General features: G+C 41.0%; 1 protein-coding gene across 1 annotated transcript; it reads left to right on the top strand.

Moving 5' to 3' along the window:
* Positions 1-3,769: 3,769 nt before the first annotated feature.
* On the top strand, positions 3,770-13,003 carry slc23a1 (solute carrier family 23 member 1). The gene is made up of 14 exons (XM_030781265.1): positions 3,770-3,807; positions 6,137-6,292; positions 6,523-6,680; positions 7,351-7,439; positions 7,587-7,654; positions 7,870-8,051; positions 8,310-8,430; positions 8,616-8,772; positions 9,168-9,315; positions 9,481-9,586; positions 11,022-11,151; positions 11,476-11,619; positions 11,815-11,910; positions 12,060-13,003. Exons 1-14 carry the CDS (start codon positions 3,775-3,777, stop codon positions 12,326-12,328), a joined length of 1,857 nt encoding a protein of 618 aa, XP_030637125.1. The 5' UTR covers positions 3,770-3,774; the 3' UTR covers positions 12,329-13,003.
* The last annotated feature ends 4,523 nt before the right edge of the window (positions 13,004-17,526 follow it).

Genomic DNA, 17,526 nt, shown 5'->3' on the forward strand with positions numbered 1-17,526 from the left:
CTGTAAGGAGAGTGTTTCAATATTCCCATCAGAGTATGGAGAACTACTTTTTCTGCTTTGACAGAATCTCGAAGACCTCTGCTTAGCCAGAGACTTGGACATGTTGGCTCATTCCTCTCATGGCTGGCAAAGCCCTTGAGTCAAACTCCAGCTTCAGGGAGCTGAGGGAAGCACTGCTAGTGAAATGTGATATTTCTGGTGAGATTCCCGCTGCTTGAGGTTCTGGGCTTCTACTACATCACTTGGGGGGTGGGGGACAGAAAGAGACATAACAGAAGTTGAGAGGCCAAATTGCTACTTGATACAGCCATAGATCCACATCATCTGACAGAATAGTGAGACAGTCATTCTGAAAGTTCTGCCATCAGATATGGCCATCTGGGAGAGAATAAGATAAGCGATAGACTCACTGCTGCCAAGTTGATTTGACAGCACCTGAAGGCTCATTGGTCCAAGACAGCAGCACCATAGCATCATAGCAACCTCCCCTAAATGGACACTGAGAGCTCTCTGTCCTTGATTAGACATTGTTTTTTGGATGACCAGACACAAGCGCGGTATGTGCATGGCGACATTTGAAGTGATACCTCATGGTTGATGTAACTGCTGAAACTTTAGAATTGGCATGTCTAATAGTAACCAGGCCCAAAGCCGCAGCCAGACTCGAACCACTTCTCTCGGCGACAGCAACAGCAACGCTAAGAGAAGTGGTTTGAAACTCTTTGCGACAGAGGATGAAATTTTGTACATCATGAGGGATGGGGTTGAAGGTCTCATTGTACGTACCACCTGCTGACACATCAGACAACACCTTTCACATACCAGACCAAAGGTAGTCCACAAGGCACCTCAAAAATCTTCACATAAACACGTTAGCCTCCTGTTCCCTCCAGCCAGCCACATACTACAGTTGAAGTACCCCAGAATGTCAGAAATCATATCTGGTAAAGCTCACTGTCTGTGAGTTATTCGTACCCTTTTGTAGTAGTTTGCTGTAGACATGGAAAAGAAATGTTCCAGGCACCACTGCATATTTGTCACCTATAACTGTACAGACAGGTTCCTGGAAGCCCTCCTCCTTCCACCGCAAAACTCAAAATTGTTTGCCTGGTTTGGAATGCCAAATGAGACTGAGATGAATGAGGAGACAAATTTCACTTTCCAGCTCTTGGACCAACTGCATGTAGTATAATGTGTGGAGGGCTTCAGGGCTACCGTCTGCCATCCACATACAAATGGATTAGTGAACCAGCCAAACCAAACATTTAAGTCTACGTCCCCTATGTTTGTTTCTGATTCAGACGAAGAATGGGACAACTGGCTCCCACAAGGAAGTACCCAAGGTGTCAACAGGCCTTATGCATTTTAACTTCTCTGTGGCAGACCAGTTCAGGGCCTTGTAGGTTTACTGTGTTTACCTGCTCAAAGACTGGAAAGACTAGCCAATGGGAATGAGGAGTATTTGGACCTGCAGGGCCTAATCTACCTACAGCACACTGACCTGTGATTGAACCTAAGCAGTGATATCTTCACCGTACTTCACAGCGTTCTTCGCTGCTCAAAGACACCCAAGATAAACTCTCACTTCTATAGCATCCAAAACACCCAGAAAAAAACACACAGTCCATTGGTGGTCCGAAAGAGCAGTCTAAAAAAAGTTTTTGTTCTGCAAAGAGAGGCACAGGTCATGAGAAACCCTAGAGTCTTCTAGCCCCCAGAATGTGACTGGCCCAGTCCTCTTGTCATTATGCTGAATGGGGCTGCATCATTCAGACCTGTTTCGCTTTTTGCTGCTGGAGCCTAAATGCAGTGTTGTGACTCAACACCGATCCCAAGAAACCCAGTCACTTGATAGCCATAACAAAGACTGACAACAACAGCAGTCATAATTTGTATAAAGGAACTTTATGTCACAACTAAATTAGGGAAATTAAGAGAAACGCTGTGACAGTACTGTGATTGATTGTGAATGTTGTTTAAGTGTTGTAACTGAAGAGTACTTCCTTGTATGTCATTGAATTGTCTCTGTTAGATGTCTGCTGGCTGAGACCTCTTCAAATGTCTTTGTGAGAACTACCTCTTTTATTTAAAATAAAGCAAAAATAGATAGAGGGGGAAAAAACAAAAGTAAATAAATGGATGAGAAAATGCAGTAAATAAAGCATAAATAAAAAATCACTCATTTTATATTAACTCATTGTCTTTTAATTACTCGATGTATTATCTATTTCTTTATAAATTTCCAAATCCAGTTTTATTTACTGATTTGTTTCTGTAGTGATTTTTTGGACATACAGTATTTCCTGTTTGTTAGTTACTGATTTACTGATTACTCATTTGTTAATTATGTGACATTCTTTGTCCTCTGCACCTTTTACCCAGTTAATACAGTTAAGTCATCTTGATCAAATACCATGACAGAATTTCTGTCTTTCTCTCTCCCTCTGTATGTGTATGTGTGTGTGTGTATTTAGGCATACCAGTGCAGAGTAAAAGCAGCTGTCATAGTCCAAGAGCCTCACTAGTCACATATTGTCTTTTGTAGAGTTGATCAAATATTAAATTACCACTGGATTAAAGCATGACTATTACTAATAATATTACTGTTTTGATGGATATTATTACATCATCCATCAAAACATTTGATTATAATTAAATAGTGCACCAAAAAGTTATTACATCAAGCATGGATTATTTCCACTAAATTGTTGATAGATATTTGTTTTGGTTATAGCTTATTGTATGTATCATTTTGTCACGTTATGAACTACTATATAATGTTATGGAATTATGACGCAAGTGAAGTCTGTTTGAGGAGTGGCATGTTTGCCCTATGACCTTTAATGTGGATGATTTTTTTCCCAATACTACAACTGTTCTAAACGTCATAGATTAAGAATGTTTGCTTGTAACTGCCTCACACTATGTCTACTATAAGAGCCTTTTATGTATTCCTCCACCCTAAAAGCTATAGAACTGGTTTTATGTAAGTGTGTGGCGCCCTCTTGAGCATAACCTACAGCATGATTTTGTCAGTTTCATGTCTCATGTCATGTTTTCATGAAATAACAACAGTCCAAAGAATATATGAGAAACCCAACGTTTATTTGTGTTATGATTTTTTTCTGTTTTCATCCAAAAGTTCATTTGCTTTTACAGATCAGCACAGATCTGTTACGGATAGTAGGAATGCTACCTTTCCAGACCCTCTCTTCACACAGCGTATACTGTTTCGCGGTATCATTCTGTACTCTTAGCTAATTTAGAGACAAACCCCTTTTGCATACAAGAGGGGTGGCACGGATATGCAATTAACAGTTGGTCACATGCTCTTACAGTTCATAGGGGGACAGAGTAAAATATGCTTACAATACAGAATGATCCTGCTCTCACTGATACTAGCAGATGTGTCATTAATTACCTGGTCAGAAATTGCAGACCCTTCGCTCTAAAGGGTAATCTTAAATGCCTTGCTGTTTTGGGTGCTCTTCCTCCCTAGTTAGCCTGTGAGGCTCCTGTAGGATCCACGATGGTTCCTGCATTCTCCCTTCTCAGAATGGATCTTCCAGAAATGCAGGACTGTGTTTTTTTTTCCTTTGACTTCTGGATGAGCACAGATGGACTAAAGTCCATTTACTGTTGCAGATTATTAACTCAACTAATCTACTGGCCATTCTCCCCCATAAAATGGATAGAGAGGTTGCACGTGACCTGTGATATACACAGCAGCTTCACGGACTTGTTGCTAATGTCTCACTTGACCACACGGTTTCAATGAAGCACATAGACCCAGCACAAGAGCCAAAGGTAAGACTTATGCTCTAGTCCACCACATGCTCAATTTCTTGAAGTGATTTTTTTAATGCTAGTGCTGTACCCCCTCTTGAATGTTTTACGGTGAAAGTAATCTCAGAACAGATTGCAGTTGTGAAAGGTTTGTCCAGCTGAGGAACAGATATGATCCGTTGTGACATTTTCACTAACAGTGAATTGTGGTACGAGAATATGGCGAATGAAGTTTCTTACATTTAAAGTGGCTTGGATAAAAATATTTTGACAACTTTCTATTCAAATATCACATTTTTCCTGTGTTAGGTCTTTTCCTGTGTGAAATGTTGACATTTTGAATGTTTTTGAATGTGATATTCTACTTCTTTCTTATCTGGTTAAGAGATGAACACTTAATTATATTAAAAAAATGCTCAGACCCAAATGTATCAGGAAGGTAAACATGTCTGGTTAAAAAAAAAAAGTAGGTCACTGTTAATCACTGTTAATGCAACAGTTGATGTATCTTTTGTATGAGAATGCATGTGTCCACACAGACTGTTACTTCTTTTGCACATGTCTATTGTTTCATAACCAAATCATCTGGTTTTGTCTGTTCAGAGGATGGAGCAAAGGGAGAGGAGATAAGTTCCATCAAGCCTTCCAATTAACAGCTCTCTGATGAAGGCATATCTTCAGAGCATATTTTTAATTGGCATAGACAACATGCTGAAAGACCAAAACAATGTGAATGAGATTTAAAAGACAGCCAGTTTGCCCTCTGCTTGCTAAACCATTACCTATACAAAAATGTACCCTTTCCATCAGCATACTCATGTATTGTGAGTAATATTTAACCAAATGACTATCAGGTATGACCTTTTGCATTGTTAATCAAAGCTAGGTCATGTTTTTTCTACCATTGTTTAGATGGTAGCTGAATTAACCATAATTGGTTTAATTTGTAACTATTCGTGTCTCTGTGGTCACTCTCTCATAATCCCATTGGTCCTCTCAAAACACGTTATTGAACATTAGAGCAGTTGGCAAGTCATGCAAGACCACAAATGGTGTCATCTTCCAAAATCAAGGATGCTATTATGAGAGACATGGGCCGATGCGACCAAGCATGTTTTGGTAGTCTCGAGTTATAATTTAATCCAAATATGGCAATCATTGAGAGAAGATTGCATAAGGTAAAAAAAAAAACCCCAAACATTTCAGTACACTGTGAGATGTGGGTATAAACAGAGACTTCAAAGCTTTGTATCAAGGATGCAGGGTTTAAGGTCAGAATGTAACACAGAACTGAGCACAATATTGATCAAACAATGAACCAGATAACATCATGAATGGAACCAGTGGATGGATAAGTGAAAGGAAAGTGTTATGTACGGAGTTTCATATCAGCCACATCTCTGATAAAGGCACACAACCTCAACCAACACATCATTTACAACAGGACATAATTAGCACAACTGTGAGGCTCATTAGAAACATGATTCAACATAAACAGATCAAATCAGTTAAGAGTTTCAACAAAAACATCATTCAATGAGAACCGAACAGTTCCCAAGATAAAAAAAAGTCACTCTGTGTAGCTAATCACTTTTTACAGTGTGTCAGCAAGTAAAATCACGGTACAAAGAAGTGCTCCAATCCATAATGCATCAAACACACCTTCTGTGAACATGGTTCTTACAGTGATTCTTGCCTGTTCATAACCTGAAGCATTTACATTATGAAGTGATGAAATCATTGAGAGAGGATTGCATTAGGTGAAAAAACCCCCGAACATTTCAGTACACTGTGAGATGTGGGGATAAACAGAGACTTCCAAGCTTTGTATCAAGGATGCAGGGTTTAAAGTCAGAATGTAACACAGAACTGAGCACAATATTGATCAAACAATGAACAAAATAACATCGTGAATGGAACCAGTGGATGGATAATTTAAAGGAAAGTCTTATGTACGGAGTTTCATATCAGCCACATCTCTGATAAAGGCACACAATCTCAACCAACACATCATTTACAACAGGACATAATTAGCACAACTGAAACAGAATTATTTAATCTTTGATAAGTCTGTCAAAGTGAGGTACCATTAAGGAGAAAAGCTGAGTGTCCAAATGAATTTTTATGGCATCCACATGTTATCCTTTCTGCCTTTACTGCTGCTGAATTTGTTATTAATATGTTTTACTGAATTATCACAGCAGTAAGAGAAACCTGGTATTCCATTTACCCAGTTATGCAGAAAGGGGCAGGTGATATTGTGTTTCACCCCACTGAAGACCATGCAGTATTTAAAAGAGCATTTTGATTTCCACAGTTCACCAATAAGCATAAGCCTTATTCTCCTTAGCTCGCTCCCCCAAATCACAATGGGCAGACGGAGGTGGAGGACCTGTCGGCAGAGGAGGTTAAACAAACAGCAGGGAAACAAACCCAGAGCTTTGACATGATCTACACCATAGAGGATGTCCCCCCGTGGTACCTGTGTGTGTTACTGGGCCTACAGGTACAATCTTACCCTTGCTCACTCTTAACCACAAGCAATCGTTTATTTCTCTCCTTATCTGTGTCCTTTTCTGCCCTGCTCCTCCCTGTCTATTGAGGCACCTCACCCTTCCCCCTGCTCATCACATTTCCCACTTCACCCCATTTCTATCGCTATCTCTATCTCTATCTCAATCTCACTCTCTCTTTGAAGCTTTCTTTGACAGTAACAGCCCCTCTCTGTTTCCCCAGCACTACCTGACATGCTTCAGTGGGACTATCGCAGTCCCATTCCTATTGGCTGATGCTATGTGTGTGGGTCAGGATCAACAAACTGTCAGCCTGCTCGTGGGAACCATCTTTACTTGCGTTGGAATCACCACATTAATACAGACAACCTTTGGAGTGCGGTAAGAATCTGCCCACATATTGACTTTGTACAACAGATTATTTTGAAATAGTCTCACTTCAGAGTGAGACCACTTTATGTGGTCTTGAGTAGAGCATTTGTTTTTTGGGCACCGTCTCACTGTACAGTTTGCATCATAAACCTAGGGTTCATTCCAGATATGCCAAATTTACCTCCACCTACACAGTAAGTAAGAACACTACTGTACTGTATAACATATACATTTCTCTTTAAGCGGCTCATATAACTTTACAATACCATACTGCTCGCACAGTGCGAATATTCAGCAGTTGGTGTCACTTGTGTGAAGAGAAACCATTGCTGGCCTCACCATCCTAGATTTAGGTTGTTGACACAAGACACTGCTTGTAAGAAAATGAGTGGCTGGTCATTCAAAAATGTGTGAAAATAGAGAAAATGTAATATGATATGATTCTTATTTTGCCTTCAAAACTTGTACAGAAGGGTAATAGCTAAAGTAATAACAGCAACTGTTTAGAACTGCAGCTGTTTCTCAGGTGGATGGTTGTTCTTCGCGAGCAGCCTGTGGAATTACCCATAGATCACTGCCATGCAACAACAATACACACTAAAATAGAAATGAATTTATGCAGCAATCATAGAAATATATGGGTTCACATTACAACCTGTTATTTGTCTCCCCTGTCAAGGTTACCTCTCTTCCAAGCCAGTGCATTTGCCTTCCTCGTCCCTGCCCAAGCCATTCTAGGGCTAGAAAGATGGAAGTGTCCTCCTGAAGGTATGCTATTCCCCATAGCTTAGAATTACAACAGACTTTTGTGTTATAATGCCATGATATAGTGAAGTATCTTTAAGTGAGTTTTGTGCCATAATTAGAGTACGGTGCAGTACTGAATACAGTCTCATGGATTTTTATGTTTGACAGAGGAGATTTATGGGAACTGGAGTGTCCCTCTGAATACCTCCCATATCTGGCACCCCAGGATAAGAGAGGTACCTAGCAGAGATGTCCAGCCTCGATGCTGACTACTGAAGTTTTTCTTATGAGACCTGGTTAAAATCTGTATGTCTGATTCTGTTGTAAACAGTCATGTGAATTGTGGAGTGCAGTTTGAAGAACTGCAGTTGCCTAGTATGTCTAGACTTCCTCTGTAGATTTGGATATCTGGATGAAAAGAGTCTGAAAATTGTCTTTCCTTGCCTGGTAGATCCAAGGGGCCATCATTGTCTCCAGCCTGGTGGAGGTAGTCATTGGGCTGGTGGGACTTCCAGGTATCCTGCTGAATTCCATTGGGCCACTGACTGTGACCCCTACTGTGTCCCTCATTGGCCTCTCTGTCTTCCAGACCGCTGGAGACCGTGCTGGCAGCCACTGGGGTCTCTCTATGCTGTAAGACCGCTTCCTTCCTTTTAATGTCATCATCTCCGGTTTCAGTTCTCAGATGTTTTTCCCCTTAAATTTTCTTTTGTAGTTGCCAAACAATGCACATATACATTACACATCCCTGCAGATTAATGCTGGTTAAGGGTCGTTACTGGGTTTGGGTGGGTCACCTGATTAAGAATTTAGTTAGTTGTGAAGTACAGTCTTGTGAAGTCTGTCTTACCAATGCCCCACTTCTCACCTTTTCTCATTCTTTGTCTCTAGGTGTATCTTCCTCATTGTGTTGTTTGCTCAGTATCTGAGGAACTGGTCCCTTCCCTTTCCCGTCTATTCCAGAGAAAAAGGCTGGCACACCACTGGAGTTCAGATCTTCAAGATGTTTCCGGTCAGAGCTGACTCCGCCAACTTTATTAGCATTTCTCAGTTTAGTGGCTTGGACTTTTGAGCTTTTGTTACGCTTCTTAAGCTTTAAGCTTCTTCTCACCTGACCTTGTGTAGATCGTTTTAATTTCATCAGTTTTTCAGTTTTGTCTCTCACTTTTCCCTCTGTCTTTTTTAACCCTTGAGTAGATAATAATGGCGATCATGCTTGGCTGGTTGGTCTGTTACATCCTTACACTGACTGATGTACTGCCAAATGACCCGGGGCATTATGGATTCAAAGCTCGCACCGATGCTCGAGGAGAAATCATGAGTCAAGCACCTTGGTTCCGTTTCCCTTATCCCTGTAAGTAACCTGCCCACCCCCCCCTGTTACACTCACCTCACATAATAGGGTTATCTGAAGAACCACCATGAACTCACAACACTGCTTGTTTTGGTTAAGGTTGATAATCCGCCCAGTATTGAAATGAAGACAATGCTGAAAGCATTGAGCAATATCAAATGTAAAACTTACAAACTTTATAAAAAAAAATTAACAAAACACTTCACAGGCACTTAACACAGAACCTTAATAGACACTGAATGGTCAACTAATGTTAGTGTCTGAGAGAACAAAGTCACAAGGAAAAGGATCATTACAGAGTACTACGATAGAGCGAATGAGTGAACTACTGCATGTCAAGTTATTAATTGTGCTTAAACATGTTAATATTCTAGAATATTCCGTGTGTCTGTCAGGTCAGTGGGGGTTGCCCACCGTGACGATAGCTGGTGTGTTGGGTATGTTCAGTGCCACATTGGCTGGTATTGTAGAGTCCATTGGAGATTACTATGCCTGTGCCAGACTTTCTGGAGCACCCCCTCCTCCAATTCATGCTATCAACAGGTCAGTGAGGACTCCCAAACTCACACAGAAAATTTTAAATTCTTTGGAAGGCAAAAATAAATTTTATAACAAGGCATTTTGTTTGTGAAACATTTCTGTCAGTTAGATCATGTATTGTGGTAGCTTGAAATATTTATCTGTATATTAACATTGTTGCTCTTACAGAGGCATCCTCACAGAAGGACTGTGCTGTATCATAGCTGGACTGCTGGGTACAGGAAATGGCTCTACTTCTTCAAGTCCTAACATTGGGGTATTGGGCATTACTAAGGTAATAGAAGAGCACCATAACAACCATATCATCAGAGGTGGACAAAGTACACAACTCCATTACTTGAGTCAAAGTATAGATACTCCTGGTCAAATATTACTCCACTACAAGTAAAAGTTGTTCAGTTCAATTTTTACTTGAGTTAAAGTACTGGAGTACTTGCTTTTAAAAATACTTAAGTATTCAAGAGTACATTTTCTTTTTAATGTCATCGCATTGTTGCAACAATGCATTTACAGAGTCTAATGACTCTGAAACAACCTACTGAATGCACTGGCTTGCTTGTAGAACCTGTAGAATAAAAAGCTTGTGGAATATGCTACAAAGCCTATAGAAACACAGTTGAACCAAATGCTTCCTCTATAAAAGACAATGTATAGCTTCAGTTAAACAGGCAAATGATTAACTCAGATTGGCCTTAAAAGGATAAACACATCATAATGTTGTAGGCTAGGTTAATTTTACGTCTACTACATAGCATTGTCTGAAATGTGAAACAGCTGGATCGTCACCGCTTGATTCCCGCCCCCCTCGTCTTATTGGGACTGGGTCCTACGTGAATCCGCTGACCTTACAAATATTACCTGACAAGATTAAAACATATATTTCTGAAAGGATTTTTGTCAGTAACGTTAACCTGGCATTTTCGCTAGCTAACTATTAGTATGCGTCAGCAGTGGATTCACACAGGACCCGGTGTTATGCCCCAAATGGTTTTCAAGCCAACTGGTTTCCGTACGCATACAGGAAGCAATTAGCTTGGAACCCAGTTGATTTAAAAGATCTCAGACATGGACTTAAGATATGGCCATGGCTGCTCTGGTGAGGAACCTTTATCTTTACCATCTTTATCTTCCATTGTAGTAGCCATCAGTAAAACCACCAAGTTCAGTTGTTAAAAAAAATGCAGCACGCACTTGACTGACAGCATTCGAGTAGTTTACTGTGATTGGTTTTTCCCCTGTGATGAACACAATACGGCCTATCGCATTTTAGAAAAGAAAATTTGTCCGCTGACTTCAAAGCTATGCCTTAAAGTAACGATTAACGAGAATCTTCATAGAAATGTAGTGGAGTGAAAAGTACAATATTTGTTTTTCAAATGTAGTGGAGTAAAAGTCATAAGTTTCCAAAAAAAATTAACACTCAAGTAAAGTACAGATACTCGAAAAATGTACTTAAGTACAGTACTCAAGTAAATGTACTTCGTTACTGTCCACCCCTGCGTATCATTAAGGATTGATAACAATAGTGCAGACTGTAACTTCACACACAGGATTTACTTGATTCAGTCCCAGGTCTTGATAAGTCTTTCATCACTATAATCAACTGTGTTACTTCACAATTAGAACAAAATCCAGCTTGTGTTTTTGAGTTACTTGTGTGATTGTGTTGGCAGTGATGGTGAAACTATCGGGTTGTTTTCCATGTGCAGGTAGGCAGCAGGAGAGTGGTGCAGTATGGAGCAGGAATCATGTTCCTTTTGGGGACCTTTGGGAAATTCACTGCTCTGTTTGCCTCTCTGCCTGACCCCATTTTAGGAGGCATGTTTTGCACTGTATTTGGTGAGGAACTTTATTGATTTCTTCATGCCGGCTTTGTCTGATATTGTCCACTGGATGTCAACATAGATCCTCTCATTAGTCTGTCCCAACTGAGGTCAACTTGACACTGAATATATACAGATTAGTAAGTGCCCAACCCATAATAAGATGTGATAAACTAGTCATAATCTCACTACGAATGTGTATATGGGACAAGGGGGCAAGGTTTTATTTTCTTAGTGTGTGTTGACATAGAAAGAGGGCCTGAGATATTGTGGTTTTAATTCTATTTTTATCAAGAGATATCAAGATGTGCTTTGTTTGTTTTCTGTTTGTGTATTACAGGTATGATCACAGCTGTGGGTTTGTCTAACCTGCAGAGTGTGGACCTGAACTCATCAAGGAACCTCTTTGTGTTGGGCTTTTCCATGTTTGCAGGGCTCATGCTGCCTAATTTCCTGGACACACACCCAGGAGCCATTCAGACAGGTAAAACTGCCCACAGCCTTTGAAATAGAAAGAGGACCCAGGGGGAAAAAATATCAAATACAATGGTGCAGTCTAATCTGACAGATGACTGGTTGTACACAAATGCCCTACCCATCTGATGTCCACCTCTGTTAATAGGATTCCTTAGAGACATTAGTAACTAAGGCAGGACATGTATGTTTGTCTTTCAATTAGGTGTGCCAGAGCTGGACCAAATCCTAACAGTGCTCCTGACCACGGAGATGTTTGTTGGAGGCTTCCTGGCATTTGCTCTAGACAACACCATTCCAGGTATGCTGAGTCATCCGCTCTAATGTTCAACTTCACCTGATAGTCATAAAACAATGATTTATCTTTAGCGGGTATGAAGTGAGTTACTTGGTCACTTTAGTTGTGTTTATATTTATGTGTGTGTGCATGTTCATGCTTAAAATAAACAGGCACGAAGAAAGAGAGAGGCCTTTTGGGCTGGACCACAGATGACAGTACTACTGATGATAGTATGGAGGCTTCTACCTACAATTTCCCCATAGGCATGGGTCTTGTTCGCAGAGTAGACTGCCTGCGCTACCTACCTGTCTGCCCTACTTTCCGGGGCTTTAGAACATCAAGACGTAGGAGCAGCAGCCGCTGTGAGGAGAAAGATTTGAGGAAAGTAGGGAGTGTGGACCCATCACCCCCAGCTAAAACAGTCTGCACAAAAGTGTAGCCACACAAAACAAATATTTAATTTTTTTTTATTATCATGGGATAGGTCTTATTTTGTTAAGAGTAGTTTTATATGCAGTTGATCTAATTTTTTTATCATCTACTGTGATCATTTATTGTTTTAAAAATGAGTAATGATCAACAGAAAAGAAGTTAGATACACATGAAAAATCAGTCTTGACACATGCCACAAAGAGGATGAAGTTTCAGAAATGAGTGAGTACCCTGTATGTGTCATTTTGAACAGATAATATCCTGAAACCATCTGAAAATGTGTTTATTATTTCAGCTTTTCTCAGAATACTGGGGTCTAAGTGTACTGTTGAAATGACAACATAGAAAGATGCAATACAACTTTTCTCGTTTATTATTGTTTTTTGATTGTGTACAAAATTCTTATATGATCAGTGCTGGACAACAGTTTTTTGGTAAATGATTCAGCATTAAAAACTGTGAAGAAATACAGTACATTGAAATTTGTATTACAGTAATTTACAAATACACATTTGTACTCTAAGTAAACATTACTATGGAAAAATGCTAGACGGTAGAAATGAATCCAAAGTTGAGAAACCTGCATTGTTTTGCTTTGATCAAAAAATAAATGTCTATTAGCTTATGTTACATGAGCGTAAATATGACACTGGGAAGCAGTCTCTCAATGAATAATTAAAATTTCAATCTCTTTGGCAATTTAGTTGTATGAATTTCTGACAATGCATATGTAATTTTACAATTGAGCATATACAAAGTCAGTGGCCATTAATGCTAAAATCTGTTTGGTGAAGCAAAATTGTGATTAACAAAACCAAATGAACAAAAAATTGAAAATTTGGCTGACATATATCTGTATAGACATATAATTTACTGTGATATGAAAATATTGTCACTTGGTTGCATAACCAAATCATAGAACAGCATTAACACCTAACTGTACAATTTTTGAACAGTCGACATTTAAGTTCTTTCTTTTTCTTTCCCAGTTTGATTCCTGATTTACTTTTACAAAAAAGCGCCACTTTGTTATATTTTTACTTGCAGTATAATTTTTATGCCCATGTGTAAAAATAATATGACAGCATTAGACTGAAGAAACAAATCAGTGCATACAAAACAAGTGAAACTAGGTGCAGCAATAAAAAAAGTGAACTGATGAACAAATAAACTGCCTTGTCATCCTGAGCTCAAATACATTTTCCACTGAAGATGCTATTAATAAAAGGCAGATATGAAGTGTACAAAATAAAGTTTTTTTTTCTTAATTTTCTTTATTGTTACTCTGGAACTAAAGACAGCTTATCATAGAAATGGTGTATCTGTCTCTTTGCGATTACCAATTTACAGTATTGTTTAAATATGTGGATCTCCTGCTACTGGCTGAGGAAATTCAGTAATAGTATCAGTTATATTCTGTCAATAACCCAAATGGATTTCATTTAGTTGTAAGCTGAGTGAAAACATGGATCTCTTGAACACAACGGTTTGAAGGAGAGACCAATGAACCCAACAGAAGAATCTGTGAGGCTCATTAGAAACATGATTCAACATAAACAGATCAAATCAGTTAAGAGTTTCAACAAAAACATCATTCAATGAGAACCGAACAGTTCCCAAGATAAAAAAAAGTCACTCTGTGTAGCTAATCACTCATTACAGTGTGTCAGCAAGTAAAATCACGGTACAAAGTGCTCCAATCCATAATGCATCAAACACACCCTCTATGATCATGGTTCTTACAGTGGTTCTTGCCTATTCATAACCTGAAGCATTTACATTATGAAGTGATGAAATGATGACCACCATCTTAGTAAACATTGTTCGGACACTTAGATCCCAGAGGTAACTCCACAATCAGAGCACGCACCTCCATAACAACCTTCTTTATAGTGCATGTGCACTAAGCTGAAAAAATAACAGTGGAGATAATAGGACTTACCTACATTTGTTAGTCATCTCAGAGGTAGCTTTTAGGATGTTTGTAGTGTTGGATATACCAAAACATGCACCTCCTTCAACTTCAGTAGATCACTTCTGATCTAGTGCAGTAACCCCCATGGACATTTACACATTTTTTAGTTTTAATGCAGCTTAAATCCAGCACTGCAAGGCACTACAAGATCTGACCTTATACCCTTTATCCATTTTCTGAACAGTTTCAGGGCCCAGGTGGTGGCAGTACTTGAGAGTGTGAATGAACATAAGGCAGACAGTGTGGAGCATACATAGCTGGGATATGGAGAGGTGGAATAGGCAAGGCACATGGTGAAGGTAGAACAGGGCTGGGCAGAGTTTGCTGTGGTAGCAGCACCTCTATGTACTGGCAGGTCTGTGGATCAAAGAGCATCTTGCGCTGAGGTAGCTGGGGCATGTCAATGTAGAAGTAGTGGCCAGTTTCTGGGTCCAGGAGCAGGTGGCGTGGGTTCTGTGCCTGAGCTAGACCTCCCAATTCAGTATTGAGTGCAGCTGTACTCCCACGTCTGTTTTCTGTACCAAGGTGCATTTCTAAAGCTGCATATTGTTGAGTATCTGGGGAAGGGATTTTCTGCCTTTGCTCTGCATTCTCTACCTGCTTTGGTGAACTCTGTTGCTCTGAGTGTCTGTCTCTTTGGGAAGGCTGGGCTGGCTGCCTGTCATCTTCAGAAAAAGGCCCCAGTAGGGGAACAGAGACAGTTGACACAGTAGGTTGACTGTGAGGTTGTGGTTGCAACAAGACAGGCCCTTGCATGAAGCTAAATGTACCAATAGGTGATGGAATTGTCTGATAACCCAAAGGACTTGGTTTGTAGTAATACGGCGAGACCATTTGATTTGGTGCAACCGTAAGAACACAGGCAGAAGGAGGAGTTTGTCTGGTTGCAGATGAACTCTGGGATCTTGGAGGCAGACCTGGGGTCTTCTGGCCACTTCTGTCGCCTGAACTCATTTGTGCTAATAACTTACAGCTGTCCAGCTGGTCTGTGTTGGATGCAGGTGAGGCGTACAATGACACTGCAGAATAAAAGTTTGGAGCAGCTGCCTGTTGTTCTTTTTTTTCCCCAACTGGGTAATTCCCTCTTTCAAATCCTGGTTTACTGGAGTCAGCTGAGGTCTCCTCTCTATTCTGAAATGTCATCTCCATATTGTTTGCCTGTTTGAAATTTGTGCTTCTGCCCAGAGTATCAAATTTACCCATGCCAGCTGAGCTGCCTGGTCCTTCTAAGGACTTTGATGGGGTACAACTGTTTTCAGTGGTCATGATGTGTGAACTGACCTTTGTGCTGGGAGAATTGTCATGTGATTCCACGCAAGTCATAGCTTTGGCTTCATTTCTTCTGGGAGGAGAAGATGTATCTTTAACTCTATCAAAGGGAAAAGGTGGGGTTACTTTTCTCACAGGTGGTTTTTCATCCTGCTTTCTCCCCTTGCTTTCTCCCTTGCTGCTGGCTTGATTGAGTATTGTTGGTTGAAAAAGAGGCACATTATCCTCAAGCCCTTGTGTTGTTTCCCCCTGCGCCCTGAAGGACAGGTTGTAGGTGTTTTTCACCAGGCTCCTCACGTCCCTCACAATGTGAACAGGACCCATGGCTTTGAATTTCCCCTGCATGCCTGTGTTTACTGACAGCCCTGACAGCTTTAACTCCACCCTGTCATTTTCCTGTTCTTGTCCTGAACTACTCTCAGCAGACAAGGGCAATGAAGTACCTGCTACGCTTGCCTCTTGTTCAGAGATCTGACAGGCAACCTTTGTTGGGCTTGGTGCGTCTACTTTGTTGTCGGAGAGCCTCTCAAGCTTTTCTGAAGCCTTGGGCAGTGGTTGGGTCCTGTCATTCGGTTGTTTGTGGATTGGTTGCTCTGGGTGGCATTCCTCTGGTGTGGTTTTCACTGGGGCCTGTGCGCTGGCAGCTTTACTTACTGCAGAGCTCGTGTTCCGTGCTCTGCCCTTTGCTGAGTCACAGGATAGCCTCTCTCCTGAGCTGCAATTCATGAGCTGTGCTACCTCCTCTTTGGGGCTCAGCTTCTCTGCTTTCTCATTCTCAGCAGCAGCAGTTATTTCAGTGCTACTGCCTGGAAAGTCTGAATTTCCTGTGCCACTGAGGAGAGGATTGAAGCTGTGCTTGCATAGGGGTTTTGGCTGTGTCTTGGCACTGACGCCGAGGTGTTCTTTGATGATATTGCTCTTTGCCTTGGCCTCTACCTTCACTGAAGGACTCTGTGAGGAAGAACTGCAATTTAGATTAGCAGTGTCAGTGAGAAGATCCTTGGGAGAAGAAAGCAAATAATTATCAGGAGCATTGTTGCTCACTTTGATGGGAGCAAATGCTTTCTCAGGAACCTCAACACCGCGGAGGTTCTGTTCAAACTGCATTTTCTTTGATAGAATATTCGTAATGATGCAAGAGGCCATTTTAGTTTTGCTAGATGTTTCATCCAAGGAGACCGACTTCTGAAGCCTCTGTTTTCGTTCGGCCTGGGCTGAACTCCTATCCGTTCCTTGTGACTCCTGATGAAATGCTGCTGGGGTGCTGTGCTGACGTGTGAGGAGGTCCCGTGGACGACTGCACACATTTGGGACCTGGGACTTCTCATTGTTTTCACTGGTGTGAGGTTCACTTGTGTCCCGTCTCTTCAGCTGGATCTGCCTCTTAGGTACAGTTTTTGTGCCCCTTTGGATCTCTTCCAGGCTTTCCAAAGCCACATCAATGCATTCAAAGCTGCTTGCCTCCGAACAAACAGATGTGTTATGGTTGTTTAAAGAAACAGCCATGGGCAGCTTGAAGAACAAAACATCATCTGACCAACTGTGGGAACTTCCTTCAGTAGGCATCTGTGTTGAAGACCTGCAGCTAGAGTTAAACACATCCAAGTAGTCAACTTCAGGGCAGAAAGAACTTGTGAGGGGCAGGTTAGTGTGGTCCCTGAATTCACTGTTTGTCTCAGCAAACTTCGTACCCATTCTTCTTGTGCTGTGTCTTCCTGTTCTGTCTTGGACACTTATGTGCTGCCAAGTGCCGTCGCTGAGTTTCTGTGGGAGTGATCCGGACTGCCAGACGCCTTGCCGGCTCTGCTTTTGCAACCTCCGGGAATCAGGAGGGCTGTGTGGCTGGTGTTGCTGCCCGGTTGCGAGGATACGTTCTGAATAACAGCGTGGCGGGATTCCTGACCTCTGCTTGTTGGCTGTGAGTGTTGCGATGCAGCTCGCAGATGCTTTTCTATTTCTGG

Source organism: Chanos chanos, chromosome 8 (assembly GCF_902362185.1).
Source record: "Chanos chanos chromosome 8, fChaCha1.1, whole genome shotgun sequence".
Lineage (NCBI taxonomy): Eukaryota > Metazoa > Chordata > Actinopteri > Gonorynchiformes > Chanidae > Chanos > Chanos chanos.